Consider the following 16,364-nt stretch of genomic DNA (forward strand, 5'->3'; position numbering starts at 1 on the left):
TGAGATATATAACCCTGTTTGATTTCTTTCACCTTTGAATTCACATCAGAGTTGACTACTGAAATCAGCTGAGTTCAGTTAGACTTCGGACAACCAGTATGTTCTAGGTCATTCTGTAGTCCATATGCGGCCCAATTCCTCTGTATATTTAAAAGGAAATTTGAATTAACTGTGGTTCACTTTAATGTAAGTAACCATAGGATTGAATAACTCTTAGTTATTCATGAAGTAACTTAGGGCCCGAAGAGACAGGCCAAAATAAAGCTGCTTCGTGTCACTTTGGAGGTATGCTGTTTAAATGACACATTCATCTTAAGAGGCCAGAAGCTGAGCCAAAGCTGCACTCAAGTCCTTAGCTCTAGTTAGCTAATTCTGTGAATATTGGACAGAGGAGCAGTGAGAGAGTTTGTGTCACATTTTTATCTCCAGAAACTGTTAGAAACAACAACTTTATAGGACCAACCTTGGATTTGCTGTAACAGGGCTTTCTCACATATTTTACATTCTTAAAATAATATTACCAATGTTCACAACTTCAGTATTGGTTCCATTCTTATATTTTAAACATCACAGACAAGATCTAGCATGGAAGAATGGAGTAATTGTTTTTGGAAAATGTATTCCCTTTTTAGAATTTTGCTTGTTAAAGTCAATAGAATAGGAAAACAAATATGCCTAGTCAACTGAAAACTGATGCTTTCCAACATTGCTTCAGAGGCTGATTTTAACTCAGTCAGCAAGTCTACTCTTGTTAGATGAGTCAAATCTGCTCAGAGTCAGGGTCTGCCAAGTTCTTATACTTTAGGCTGTATTTTGACACTGCATGAGGCCGCTGCCCAATTAGACCAAAGATTGTTTTCACCCTTGAACAATAGAAAATCCATCTAGTAAATCTGTTCTTTTCTACGTTTAAGAGGTAGGATCCTTTCTGTATTTAACAATAGCAAGTACATTTCTATACCTCTTGCCGATGTACTAAGCGGTTTACAAAGTGTAAGCCCAACAAGCTTTGTAGCAACCTACCGAAGGAAGCCTGGCTGAGTTGACCCAGAGCCCCTGGCTGGTATTGAACTCAATAACCTTGTGGTTTGTGAGTGAGTGGTTGCAGTACAGGCATTTAACCACCGCACCACCAGGACTCCTTATTTGAGGAAATTTTTGCTAATGCACATTGTAGTATGCACAGAATTCACTGTCCCTCTGTGGACTGAAGGACAGATGTCTGATATCCATTTAATGTCCGTTAAAAATTGAGACATATCTATTTTTCAGTACTATATAAAGATGCAGTGCAAAGTCAAATGTTAGTCACAGTGAGACATACCCATTGAAATCAGTGGCAATTCACATCCCATTCATTTCAGTGGGGACTAACGTTGATTTTAGCCAGGAAAAGATGATTGCGTGAAATCAAACCTTCATTTGCCTTTACAAATTCAGAGCACAGAGAGATGTATTACATGCTCTGAATGTGAACAGGTAAAGCTCTGATTCTGAAAATAATTTTTTAAAGTTAACTTGTATAACCTCATACTGTAGGTTATTGAACCATGGGACACATTTAAGCATTACCTGATTATATATTAAATTGTTTTCTAAATGTTTGCATATGCCCCTTCCACTTAGATTTTCATGGCTTGAATTTAGGATGCTGAGACTTGAACTTTGTCACTTTTATTCATTTTTTCTCTCCTAATTTGGATAGACAATGCAGTACAGTACAGTGCCAGTGTTCCTATATAGGTTAGGCAGATTGCATTGGTGGTGGTAATGATGATGGTGTGAGTGAGAAGAACATTCTTATTTTTAGGCAGTAATATTCAGCTAAGATTGAGTATCTCTCATCTAGAATTCTATTTTTTATAGGTGACTGAGATAGTGACAAGTATTTTAAAGAATTACCTTCAGGCTATGTGTATAAGGTTTATATGAAACATAAATGCATTTTAAATCTTTGGCCCCATCTCCAAGATACCTCCTTTTGTACATATATACAAAGCCTTTGACTGCATAGATCAAAAAGAAATATGATACACTCTTAAAGATATGGGAGTGCCACTACATTTGATGAGAAATCTGTACTTAGGACAAGAGACAACGGTTAGACCAAAATGTGGAGAAACAGAATGGTTTTTGATTGGCAAGGCTGCATTCTATCATGCTACCTGTTCAACTTTTATACAGAAAATACTATACGAAGAGCAGCTTTAGACTTAGAAGGAGGAGTGAAGATAGGAGGAACAGTCAATAGTCTAAGATATGCAGTCAAGAAACAAGAATACTAGGAACAGAAAGGGCATCCATGAAAGAATTAAAGAAGATCCTAAATTGTAAAGATACACAACAGAGCACTAAAGTCAGAATCATCTATGTCATTATATTCCCCATCATCCATGTATGGATGTGAGAGTGTAACAGTGAAAAAAGCAGACAGGAAGAAACTCAGTTCATCTGAGATGTGGTGCTGGAGAAGAGTGTTGAAGATACCGTGGACAGCTAATAACATAAACAAATGGGTTCTTGAACAGATCAAGCCTGAACTCTCCTTGGAAGACAAGATGATAAAACTGAGGCTGTCAAATTTTGGACACATTATGAGAAGGCATGAGGAAAGACAATATGCTAGGGAAGGTAGAAGGCAGCAGAAAGAGAGGACGACCATAAGCTGGAACAATAGACTCAATCATTCTGTTGGTCCTGAATCTCCAAGACATAAGTAGAGCAGTAGAGGATAGGGGGTCTTGAAGAGGCCTTATTCACAGAGTTGCTATGAATTGTGGTTGACTCGAGCTCAGTTAACAACAACAAATGCAAATACAAGTATTCCAAAATCCAAAACACCTGTGGTCCCAAGCATTTAGGATAAGGGAGACTCAACTTATATTCTAAAACTGTAGAAAATCTGTGGATGGTTGGCCAAAAATGGATGGCTTTCACATGTGCAGGCCTATAGGCCTGCAAAGTCTTGTCCGAAATCTCATGGGATTTCGGATCCTGGAAGATTTTGGCTGAGATCTGGCATGAGATTTATGCTACATCTCGCCTAAAGACATGCAGTGGCAATGCACAAAACCACCATTAATAGAATCAGAGCAGTTTGATTGGAGTCCAAAGTGAGCTCTGGTGCCAGCCCTTCCAGGTAGCATCAGGGTAAGTCTTCTCTAAAACCAAAAGTTTGGCTAAATGTAGTAGTAATTATCTTGATTCTAGTATAGCCACTAAAAGTTGGATTTTCTTTCTTTATAGAGGCTGTTGGTGTAACTAGTCAGAGGCCTGTATTTTGTCCTTACCACAAAAAGGAGCAGCTGAAGCTCTATTGTGAAACATGTGATAAGTTGACATGCCGAGATTGCCAGTTGCTGGAACACAAAGAACACAGGTATTAAAACTGTATGTAACTAAAATGGAAGAGAACCTAGCAGTAAAGTATTGCAAAAATACAAATATCTTAATGTCCTAATATGCTTTTTAAGTAATGGCCTTCCTGATAAAGGATAATGTTGACCCCCTGACTTTCTCAGACCAGTTTGATCCTTTTTCTTTGTTCTTTGTAAATCAAATCATTTGACATAATTTTGCTTCCTACAACAATCTGTAAAATCTGTACAATTTTGTTTTACACCCCTGTCAATGAAAAAATAAATTAATACCTGTTATTTGGGGCATGATTAATCCAAAGACAAAAATTCTTGGAGGTTTTGAAAGCTTATTTTGGACTTGGTGATGATCGCCATACAGCTTAAAAAGTCAGATATAACAAATCATATGCATAACATGTCCTTTCAGCATAAGATGATGAGCATTTTTGCCTGCTTTAAACTGGATATGAGAGCCAGTGTGGTGTAGTGGTTTGAGTATTGAACTAAGACACCAGGAGACCAGGGTTCAAATTATTACCCAACCATGTAAACCCACTAGGTCACCTTGGGCAAGACACACTCTTTCTGCCAAGAAGACCCCATGATAAGTTCTCTTTAGGGTTGTCTAAAGTCAGAAATTACATGAAAGCACACAATAATAGCAATAAGCTGAACAGGATAAATTATAATACATTCCCTATAGGTACTTATCCAACACCTGTGCAGCACCTTAAACATAGTTAAGTGCTTTACCAATATTGAAGATAAGACCCTTCCTACAAGTCAGGGTAGATTTGATTTCAATCAATCACTACTCAGATAGGCTAGATTTAATTGTGTGATTTAAAGCTTAATACATATTTTATGCAACTCAAAATCACTGAAGATTCATTTTTGCTGGTATAACCTTAATATTTAGAACCAGATGAAGGTTTTTTAGAATAATAACTTTTTAAGATTAGTTTTACAGTTATATAAAAAATACTGATTTGGCTATGCTTTTAGAAACACATCATAGTTAGATAATTATGAAATTACTGTGAAGTGAACTATTGCCATTTTAATAGGTTAATCATTAATATTTAGACAACTTTTCTGCTGTATTTTATTGGAAGGAGAACACTAATCATTAATAATAACAATTTTAATAGTTTAGTTTAACTAAAACAACAATCCAAAGACATGTGGAGTATTCTACTCCAAAGGTTTCATTTTCATTTTTACTGCTTCCGTTCCCTCCTCTCACTTACCTTCTTCTGCAGATGTGTTCCACTCCCAGTCTCCCAACAATCTATTCATTGAATGATTTGAAACTTAGCACTTAAGATGTAAGTGGTTAATTCTGAGTGCATAGATTTGCTAAAGAACAGTGGGATAGTGATCTCTGCACACAAAAGTTCACGGTTTTGAGAACTGTAAAACCAAGCATCTGTTGTAATATCTTCCAGATAGAAAATTGCCCAATAGTCTTACAGAAACCTCTGGAAGAGCATGACATTGTGACAATGTGAATGGATGAATGGAATTAATTTACCAAAAAAAGTAAACATTGCATGAATATTACATGAGTATACATTCTAATTCTACTTAATTAAAAACTAATCCCAATTTCATGATTTATAACCTTTGGACCATAATGTATCTTAAATAGAAAAGTATCATTGGATAGATTTTTCCTCAAAAAGCATTTAATTTTGAAAAATCTTGATAGCAATAGCAAGTATATTTCTATACCGCTTATCAGTGCTCTTATGCACTCCCTAAGTGGTCTGCCATGTGTAAGCTAATTGTCCCCAACAAGCTGGTTACTCATTTTAGGGACCTACAGAAGGATGCCAGACTGAGTCGACCCTGAACCTCTGGCTGGTATTGAACTCACAACCTTGTGGTTTGTGAGTGAGTGGCTGCAGCACAGGCATTTAACCACTGTGCCACCAGGGAATTTTTTTAAAAATTTTGAATTTTTAATTTTAAAAAAAAAAAACTTTAATTTTGTCCATTCTGCTACAAGCTCACAATTTAAACAACAGCAAAGGGACAGGAAGGGGGGAGTAGGAGTACGAGTTAGAAAAGCAGGTCCTTTTCTAAATGATGGATGACCCAAGATTGGTTTCAGTTCTAATACATATGTATGGGTTATGCTGGGCTACTTATTGCCATGATGTTTTATCAGTGAGAAGGCAACTTTTACTTTAATAAACGTTACCCTGTTTATTTGCATAAAGCTAGATGTGAAATATTTTTACTATCTATATGACATTTTTCTCTCTTATTGTAGATACCAGTTTATAGAAGAAGCTTTTCAGAATCAAAAAGTGATAATTGATACACTTGTTACAAAGCTGATGGAGAAAAACAAATATATAAAATATACAGGGGAACAAATTCAAAACAGGTATTTATCTAATTTTATGATAGCAAAATAATCATGTTGTTTTATGTAAAATCTAAACTTAGTTTCTTATACTGTGGATTTCAGTAGATGGAACTTTTTTTTTACAAAAATATTTTGAACAATTGGTTTCATTTTGTTTTATGACAAAATTACTTTAGTAAATACAGAATAAAACAGAGGTTTGATATATGGCCGTGAGTGTGTTTACATGTAAGCTTAGCAGGAAACACTGTAAGATGTTTTGGAGGCTGTTCAATGCATATGTAAAGTGGTGGAACTGTATTTATCTTTTCTAAAACTACCCTAAGAACACAAGAAGCTATACCTATCTAGCACAACATTCTGTTCCCATAGTGGCCAGCCAAATGCCCAAGAGCTGGGTATGAGTGCAGTAACATATCTCTGTTCTTTGTGGCCTCTGCAACACACACATATTAATCATTTTGCTCAGAGCAGTCTTTGAACTTCCTAGAGGCAAATTACTCATCTGAGTGGGAACCGTACTCACCCCAGTGTTCATGCCTTCTCATTTCCTCAATTACAATTCATTTTTCACATCAGCAACTGGAACTTGCCTGTCAGAGTATATACAGTTCAGCTTACTCTTTTTCCTTGGTTTTTGTTAGTTTCTCCTACTGTCATATTTCTTGTATCGACTTCCCAAAGAGCTTTTACTGTAGCTGCTCTGAAATTGTGGAATAGTCTTCCGGAGGAGATCCATCTTATTACTCCTTGGAGGCATTTAAGAGGGCACTTCAGATGGATCTCGTCTGGTGAGCTTACCCACCTGATCTTGTCTAAGACACATCGCTCCACTCCTTGATCATTGTATAATTTTATCGCCACTGTCATGTGATGATGTGTTAGTTTTTAATGGAATTATCACTGTTACTGTATTTTATTGATGTGTTTGTAGGTAATTTTTAGATTGGAATCCTGCCTCGACCCATCTGGGAGAGGTGGGAAAATATTATTATTATTATTATTATTACCATTATTTATTTTTTCTAAAACTGTTTTTGATTTTTTGTTTTGTCTTTTCAGTTTAGTTTAGTTTTTAGTTTAGTCTGTCAGAAGTGTTTTTCCTGGGCACACAGCCTCAGTGACTTAGGGGCGAAACAGACCACCCCAAAAGAGTGGCTTGCCACCGCCCCTTTGAGCGCTGGATTGGGGCCGCGGCAACTGCACACTGCAGCCCTGTTCCGGCATTTTTCCCAGACAAGAAGAAGCAACAAATGCCATTCCTTTTTAGCCTGGGAAAAGGGCAGCTTTCCTGCCACAGCAGCACTGTTCCGTGCTCCTTTTGGTGTGCGGCATGTGAACACCTCACCAAAGGACAACCGAAATGCTGCCTGTCGTATGGCCAGATGGGCAGCATGACACCTGCTTGGCGTGGCATTGGGTGTGCGTCATCCCAATGCCACGTCCCTAGGGTTGCCATATCCCGCCTGAGGGAGAGACATTCCCGTTTTTCAACCGGGCGGGGTCGTCCCGTCCCGGTTTGATAACTGACCCAGGTTTGCCCCAGGTCAGCTGCCGCTGTGGGCGGCTATGGCAGCCGCTCCTGCTGCAGCCCTTGTACCGCACACGGCCACTCGCGCAGAGCCGTTCACGCGGCCGCCACTGAGGCGGCCTTTGCTGGCCACCTGCTGGCACTTCACTGCCCTGCGCGCGCTTTTGCAGGGCCGTGCGCAGGGCTAATCAGGTGGAGTTCCTCCTCCAGAGGCTGGGGCTGAACAGCCTGCCCCTTCTACAGGCCGGAGCCTGTGAGTGCTGGCAGGGGGCGGGGCTGTTCCAGCTCCAGTCTGCCCCCATTGGCCAGCCAGCCTCAAGAGGAAGAGCTCCTCCTCTATTTGGTCGTCGGCTGGCCGGCCGGGAAAGGTAAGGGCCATTTCCTGGTGCCTTTTTTGGCACCGAGGAGGAGGAGGATGAAGATGATGAGGAGGTGGTGGTGGAGGTGGGTGGCCATTCCCAATACTGTATGTATTTTTAAAGTGTTTTTTTTCCATTATTTATTTTTCTTAAGTGTATTTTTAAAGTGTGTTTTTTCCAATATGAATTTTTCTTAAGTCTATTTTTAAAGTGTATTTTATCCTGTATGTATTTTTCCCAAATGTATTTTTTGTGTATTTTTGGTGCTTTTAATGCTAACAAGTCTGCCTACTTTTAACGATAGTGATGATGATATTGATATCAGTCAGCTTCTGAGGCATGCGCTCACTGTTTCTGAAGGCGAGAGAGTGTGACTTGCCAACGTCTGAAATATGCAAGACGTCATGTTATATATGAGCCATGTTCAATGGCCAGATGTGCTGTTGTGTGTGTTTCGGGGTAGGAATAATGCCAAAATGTCCTCCATTTTGAGCATGCCTAAGAAACATGCATTTATATTAATGTTTTTTTTAAAAAAAAAATTTAGTTGTTCACATGTCCCCATTCCAAAAATATGTCCTACATTGGGGGGATTTGTCCTACATTAGTCCTTCATTTTTTACATTTGTCCCGGTTTGGAGCGTGACAGTTATGGCAACCCTACACGTCCCCACGCTGCCCCCAAGTTGGCCCTTACTGCCGGTCTGTACAGCCCTTTTAAAAATTGCAGTAGCTGCACAGAAAGATCCAGTCATGTGTGATGCTTTCTTTGCCTTGCAAAAACCCATATTGTCGGCTCATACTGGCATTGCTAGATTTTTGATACCCTGGCAAAAAAGAATGGGACTTCTCACATAAAAGCACTTTGGGGAAAAAACATGATTAGAGCATTGGACAGTGGCCTAAAACAGGCCAATGTTCATGGCATCTTTAGTTCTCTGTCAGAATCTCTTTAAACTGTCACCTATCTATGGTACAGTTGTCATTCTCAAACACATGGTATCTTTGATTGAGGCAGGCTTTTCCTATATTGGTAGAATTGGTGCTGGGTTTGACACTGGTTGTTTTTGTGGCTCCCACGTTATAGTAAGAGGGAATGTAGCATTGGGTAGACTATCTTGTCATCACAGGTGATATGCCACCCCATCCTCCATGACTAATTAAGTTTGTTAATCTTCCATATATTTGAATTGAAGAAAGAGGACATTTTGCTTACCTGTAACTGGTTGTTCAAACAGTCATCTGTAAATTTATCCCACTTCCCTTTAACAGGCATCTTGCTTGTTCTCACATTCTGAGTTTCTGCTGTGGCAGACTTAGAACTGAGAGAAGAAGCAACAGCTATATGAAGCCAGAAATACTTTAAATAAATAAATAATATACACTGGGAGTGGGCAAAGTTCCCAGCAAGTCCTCTCCATTCTAGGAACTTCCAAGATTGCTCTGCACAGGTACAGGATACTCTGTGTGTGAGTTTACAGATGATCACCCAAAGAACTACTTACTCATAAGCTGACTACCTTTCATGTTCCCATTTGCTAGTACTGAGAGACACACTGGCTTTAGAACTGGAGGTAATCTGTACGGTAGCTATAATAGTGTTGTTGTTGGGTTTTTTTGGCTTTACAAAGGGATAGAAATTAGACATTCCTAGCCTTAAGCTTAGTATCTAAAAATAGATGAACAAGAAAATGAGAGAGAAGTGGAGCAGGAAATGCAAATAATGGTGTATTCAAATTTGGAATGATAAAAAGCATACTTTGCATTACAAAGCATTTTTTCAGATTCAACATGCACTTTTAGTCTTAAACTAAAATGTTATAGGAGGGGAGAGAAGCTAGGTTTTGAGATATTTGTTAAAGGAAAAAGACTGAAGATATGTTCAGAGATGAGATTCCAAGGATAAAGCAGACGGAACAAGAGTGTTTTTTATTCTTTAGCTGTTAGAAATAAGCTATGAGATGTCACATTCATGAATAAATGAGTAGACTTACTATCTTCCTTCTGTTGATATTTGGGGTCTATTGCACTCTGACAACACTGAAGAAAATCACCTAAATTTTTGCATCGTTCTTCCAAGATGCTATATCATGGGCATTCTTCATCAATGATATGATGTGGGCTTCGGTCATGTTAGTTCTGACTAGACGAGACATTGAATTAGTTGGATTTATGTGTGTATTGATTTACATATAAAACAGTTCATTCACTGAGTCCACTACAGTTGGGACTAATCAATAGCATTTCAGTCATGAATTACCATATGGGTTTTCAAATTCCTCCCTCTTTAATTTAGCTATACACATGTACAAACACACACACAGAGAGGTGTGTGTGTGTGTGTTTGTTAAACTCCTGTAGCTTTGAGGTGAGTTCCTACAATCTAACTGAGAGAATGACTTGTCTTTGAAGTCAGTAGGCAGAACCAGCTCTTCCATGAGATTGGGTGATTATTTTACCTGTTTCTTACACTGAATATAATTAATAGCATTTCTACATTTTTCACATTTTATAGGATCCATGAAGTTAATCGGAATCAAAAGCTGGTGGAACAGGATATTAAAGTTGCTATTTTCACTTTGATGGTAGAAATAAATAAAAAGGGGAAAGCTCTACTGCATCAGCTTGAGGTAAACGTAACAGGAGTGTGGAGCAATGTTAAGAATAATATGTAGATACTTCTACTAATATTTTTGTGCATGTACTGCTAAAACATTTCTGTGTTTAAGCTTTGAAAGTTTTAGAACATGGATGTAAATAACTAGAAACTAATATGCTATTGGTGATACGGTGGCTTAGTGGTTAAGATGCCAGTTCTGATGAACGGAATCATAGAGTTGGAAGAGGGCCATCCAAAATCAGAAGATTGGCAGTTCGAGGCCCGAGTGCTGCATGATGGTGTGAGCTCTCGTCAGTAGTCCCAGCTTCTGCCAGCCTAGCAGTTTGAAAGCATGCAGATGCAAGTAGATAAATAGGTACCACTTAAGTGGGAAGGTAACAGCGTTCAGTACAGTCACGCTGGCCACATGACCACCAGAGCAGTCCTCAGACAACGTTGGCTCTTTGGCTTAGAAACGAAGATGAGCACCGCCCCCTACAGTTGGTTATGACTAGACATTCATGTCAAGGGACTATCTTTACCTTTTAATATGCCAATATATATCTGTGTATGATTCAGCCTCATGTATAACTCGAGGGCAGGGTTTAGGGCAAAAATTAGGATTTTGATATGAACCATGGATAAGATGAAGATAAAACTTAAGGGTATATAACAATGGATGTAAAGGATGAAGGAAAGGGAAAAGATGCCAAAGAAGTTAGAAAATTCCAGCAGGCATAATTGTTTATGCTTACCCTAAAGCCAGGATGGATGACGAGGGAACTATGGTAAATGGCGGGTGCAATATGGGGGGGATCCAACCAGGTGCAGGCAGGACTAAGAAAACACTTGCCAGAAAGTATGACAAGGCAAAGCAAAGAAGATGTTAGTAGAGAGTAGAGGAAGTAGATGTTTCTTTTAGGTTCTCATGATGGACTAAGCTCTTGCCTTTTGTCACTGTACTCAGAGACGAGGATGGCTTCCTTTTTGATAAAGGTTAAGATACAGCACTTAGATTGACCCGTGGATAGGTTATCACAGGTTTTTATTTTGGGGAGGGGGTGGTCTAAAATTTCTAGACATGTGCACAAGTATATATAGTAATTTCTTAATTTAATATCTTCACTTTGACTTCCATCATCTTAAACATTTTTCTGGGAAGCACTCAAAAAACGTTTAAAACCTCTATTCAACATTCTAGTCATCCATGAAGATTTCCTGGTTACCATATTCCATTCTGCTCTCCTTGGTTCTTTGTTTGTTTTTAAAAATCACTCCTTCCCCAGTGCACACAAAGTTTTGTGGCTACAGTATGCAAAAGTGTTTGGGATGGCATTCTTGCAGCCCAAATAACACCTGTATGATGTGTCTGGATGATGCTTTTGGTCCCAGAAAAAAAATGGGTATATGTCTGTTTTTTCAGCATATGACCCTCATAATCTAAGATTTATTTTTCTGTGAAAGTCTACTGTCAGCTGTTAACCTATGATCGGTTTTCATAGCAGCTATTTCATCTTTGAGAATCTGCCCTGAAAATCTCCCTGAAGACAAGTACTTTGCCAGACTACTTACTACCAAGATTCTTTTGCAGGCTAGATGTCCATCTACATCTTTCCTGTTCTCTTTCTTGACCCAGTGCTGCTGTTAAAGGCAGCAAGAGTAGATGAAACAGTTACTACTTGCTCTCCTTGGAGAATAATACTCATTATCCCTGCCATTTCCAGTCCCACTTAAGGTAGAAACCAAGATAATGAAGAAATATTTCAACAGGTCCAGTATTGTAATGTAATATGCCATCATGAGATGTATTTAATGTTACCTTAAAACTGCCTTTGTAATGTACTCTTTCAAAGTCAGATAGCCACTTCTGGTATGTCTCTCCTTGCTCTTTTATTTTTATCAGTGATTTCTTTTATTAGTAACTTTTTGACTGTAATCATATATTTGTGATACATAGCAGTATGCAATCAAACAAGGCAATTTCAGTCATGGTAAATGTGCATCAGATGGCAGCATAATTTTCATCATGCAGTTTGGGTAATTGGGGTCACATAAGCTGGTCGTTCAAATTTTATTACAAAGCAGAAAAAGAGTAGTCTTTGACTTAAAAGTGGCCTAAGTACTGAAAAGTATTAGGGAGCAGAGGGTTTTGAATACTAGTGGGGTATAAAAGGCATAAGACTTTCTTGTGTCTGATTACTTTAGATTGTCCTAATGTACATGCACAGAGTAGTAGGCTAGTGCCTACTAATGAGCCTGTGAAAAATTCAGTAAAACTGCTTTATCTATTGCAAGAGATCATCAAAAAAACGCATGCTTTTTAATCTGTTTTTTCTTCCTTGCAGTGTCTAGCCAAAGAACACCGAGCAAAGCTTCTGCAGCAGCAGCAGGAAGTGGCTGGTCTTTCTAAGCAACTAGAACATGTCATGAATTTTTCTAAATGGGCAGTCTCCAGTGGTAGCAGCACTGCATTACTTTACAGCAAACGCCTGGTATGAATAGAGAGCTATTAAATTTTTATCTACAAAGGCCATAGTCACAGCAAATTGATTGTAATGCCATTGCTATAAGTAAACAAAGCAGGGCTGGTTGAACACTCTTCTGTACTTGCTGCTCTTTGTGATATTTCTACAATGGAAGAATGCTAAAGGACACAATGTGATTAACAATAATCTGTGGTCAGGGATTACCAGAATTTTTAGTTCAGTACAGTCCCTATTCACAAAATTACCAACCAATTCCATGCATTTTAAGGTTAAATTTTTCTGCAATATGCACTCTAGGAAGATATCAGTACCAGATGGTGCAGTCTTAGATGGCAAGTAGATAAATGATGTAAAGAGATCAGATTTTCACCTTTGTTAGAAAGATGTATATTAAAAATATTTTAAAGAAAACAGCTTCTATTTAGGTTAAGCTATTAGAAGTCAGTGTTTGAAGGAAATGGTTTTCTAGAAAAGCATATCAAAATAATTTAACAGGTATTTACTATTTGAACTCACAAACCTGCTCAAACTACCCTATATACTTGACTATAAGTTGACCATGTATAAGTCGAGGATAGGTTTTGGGGCCAAAATTATGAATTTTGATATGACTCATGGATAAGTCAAGGGTAAAACTTAGGAGCATGTAACAAAGACTAAAGAATGGAGCATGGAAAACAATGCCAAATAATTTACAAGATTCCAGCAGGCATAACTATTTGTGCTCACACTAAAGCCTGAATGGATGAGAGAGTAGAGGAAAGTCAGTGCTTCCAGGACAGATATCACACTTGCCTTTCACCAGGGGATAGTTCGTTTTTAAATAAGAGTTAAAGTGCAGTACCCGTGAATAAGTTGACTCAGGTTTTTGGGGTCAATTTTTGACTAAAATTTTTAGACTTATACATGAGTATATACAGTAAGTGTTGAAGAGCCCAGTTTTCCTTCTTCTTTTTCTAATATCCCCTAGGGAGGTGCACTGGGATTTCATATTGTTTCTTCTTTCAAAAATTGGACACACATACACATACCCAGCAACGGAAGAAACCAATAGAATCTGAAAAGCTAGGGAAGGCAGTTGAGCAGATTTCCCGTAGCTGAAATGAATCCTTGGTGATGTACATAGCTCTTTGCTGTATCCTAAAACTAGCAGAGAACAAATTATGCAAAATAAATAAATACAAATTTTCATGATGCTTATACAGGTTGCAGATTTTTGTGCAGTTTTTTCTTGGCACACTATGACATAGTTGATTGAGATTAGAGAAATTGTATGCATTTTCAAGATTGTTCTTTGTGCATTTCTACAAAAACAGAAAATTTAAAATGGCAATAAAAACTATTTTGTTGCATCTACTATTGAAAATATTAGCATTGTTTGAAGTGTTTGTGTCTTTTTTTTATCATCCTTTCTTTTTTGGGTTTGTTGTGAGTGCTTGTCTTCACAATTGGAAAAGATTCTAGTGACATACCAAAGGCAAGGATATTCTTTTCTGTGATTTAGAAGCAATAAAACACCTGTTGTGATTGCAAAAGTCTTATGATTTATTATACACCGATTAAGCTATACAAAGGAATATGCAATTGAAGATAATGAGATGATACCAAGCAAACACCTCTATTCAGCTGCTGGAGCCCTGGGGAAATAGCAGCAGAGTGGACCCCTTCTGTAATCAAGAGGCACGGCACCTCAGGCCTTAAGGTCCACGCTGAAGCGCCAACCTTGTGCCAATTTCTTAGGAATTTTATAGATTTTCCCAAGATCATGTCACTCCTACAACATACCCCTCCCAGGTCATCAATCAGGTGTTTGTCATTTCAAAGTCTGCTATCTTTAGATTCCTTCATACACTTTTCCAGCTGCATGTCATGTCTCGGTCTAGGTCAGCTGCTATCTCATTTTCCCCTGTGCTTTTCCAGCCATATGTTATCTCTTGTTCTAGGTCAGCTATTATCTCTTCTAAGTGTTCAGATTTTTCTCTATGTTTTCCCAGCCACATGTTATATTTTTACAAATGTTTAGGTTGGCAAATATACAAGACACATGATTTAGCAGAATCAAAGCAAGATTTTGCTCAGAAAAGTGAAGGCGGCCTATTCTGGTGGCATGGAGGCGGACAGTGGCCAGACACTACACCTCCTCAATACAATATATCTTCTGGGGCTTGTCCATACAGCTAGTTCTACAGAAAGATGGGCAGCAGCCACAATTTGTGAAAAATGTATTTGGGGGAAAAGCTGTTTCTACCTTGCTTGGAGGCATAGAATTGGAGAATCCCAAACAGCTTGTCTTAACAAAATCTCACCAACAGAGATTTTTATATCCCTAGTAGTTGCTGATGTATTAAATACACTAAAGGCACCATATCCTGTCCAGTGATGGAAGCTAAGCTGGGCCACCACTGGTTAGTACTTGGATAGGTGACCCTCTCTCACACACAAATACTAGGTGCCATAGGCTATATTTCAGAGGAAGGAACAGGTAAAACCATCTGTGTGTATTCCTTGCATATGAAAATTGAAAAATTAATAGGGTTGCCATAAATTGACAGGTGATTTAAAGACACATACACACAGTAGTAGTTGAACATTTTAAAATATTTTCCATTAAAAGTTATTTATTGCCTATACATGCTTAAAATATTACATAGATGTAAAATGTTTTCAAGTATATGTGTTACTACTAGGCTCATGAGAGCTGAGATTGGTGATCATTCCTTGTTTAACATATACCTTATGGATAACGTGCATTTGCTGCTGTGTAACATAAGAATGAGTTCAAAATATCCTATCTCTTAACTCGAGGTGACATCTTCCAGACAAACCTTCTGGTATTAAGCTTTTCTGGGCAGGGGAAGGGTTCAGTTTCTAGTAGTTAGGTGTTTATCATCTGTTATGCCAAATTTTACTAGATTACTAAAAGTATTGCTGTACAGTGCTCCCTCGGGTTACGAAATTAATTCGTTCCGCCGCGCTGTTCGTAACCTGATGCATTTCGCAAGCCGAAAAGGGCTTTCCGTTAGCGCTGGCAAGCCGCGCGTTTGAATTTCGCGCCGAAAAAAAATTCGTAACCCGAAAAAACCTTCGTATCCCGGAACAGTTTTTTCCAATGGAACTTTTTCGTATCCCGGAAATTTCGTAACGCGATCAATTCGTATCCCGGGGTACCACTGTATCTTGAATTATAAATAACAGGTGGAACAAAAGGTATATAATAGACTGGGGATATATCATGACAATTCATGAAATATTGGTACTAATAAAACTTGGCTAAGAAAATGTTCATTAACTTGAAAATATTTTTTTTATTTTGTTAGGAAATTTTAGAAAATAGTTTTATAGGCAAAATTAGCCCTTATTTATTTAGAGCTCATTCTAAATAACAGTTCTTCCTGGCCTTCAGAAAAATGTTTAAATTCTAATTTGACATTCTTAATTTGTTCTAGATTACATATCGTTTACGATACCTCCTTAGAGCAAGGTGTGATGCCTTACCAGTATCTAATGCCACTGTCCAGTTTCACTGTGATCCTGGTTTCTGGGCACAAAATATCTTCAATTTAGGTATGATGCATTTCCCATTTACTCCTTCTTAGTGATAGCAATTGTTAAAGTTACTAAACGTGTTTACCATTTGAATGAACTATTGTGTC

The 16,364-nt window shown here is 38.2% G+C and overlaps 1 protein-coding gene across 6 annotated transcripts in view; it reads left to right on the forward strand.

Moving 5' to 3' along the window:
* The window catches only part of TRIM24 (tripartite motif containing 24), a 66,937-nt gene that overhangs the window by 34,351 nt on the left and 16,222 nt on the right, over positions 1 to 16,364 (forward strand). For all 6 annotated transcript variants that reach the window (XM_042468346.1, XM_042468348.1, XM_042468350.1 and 3 more), the window contains exons 4-8: positions 3,247 to 3,379; positions 5,638 to 5,754; positions 10,142 to 10,256; positions 12,571 to 12,717; positions 16,158 to 16,275. In XM_042468346.1, the coding sequence (XP_042324280.1) occupies positions 3,247 to 3,379; positions 5,638 to 5,754; positions 10,142 to 10,256; positions 12,571 to 12,717; positions 16,158 to 16,275 (630 nt within the window). The remainder of the gene's footprint in view (positions 1 to 3,246; positions 3,380 to 5,637; positions 5,755 to 10,141; positions 10,257 to 12,570; positions 12,718 to 16,157; positions 16,276 to 16,364) is intronic.

Source organism: Sceloporus undulatus, chromosome 5 (assembly GCF_019175285.1).
Source record: "Sceloporus undulatus isolate JIND9_A2432 ecotype Alabama chromosome 5, SceUnd_v1.1, whole genome shotgun sequence".
Classification (NCBI taxonomy): Eukaryota; Metazoa; Chordata; class Lepidosauria; order Squamata; family Phrynosomatidae; genus Sceloporus; species Sceloporus undulatus.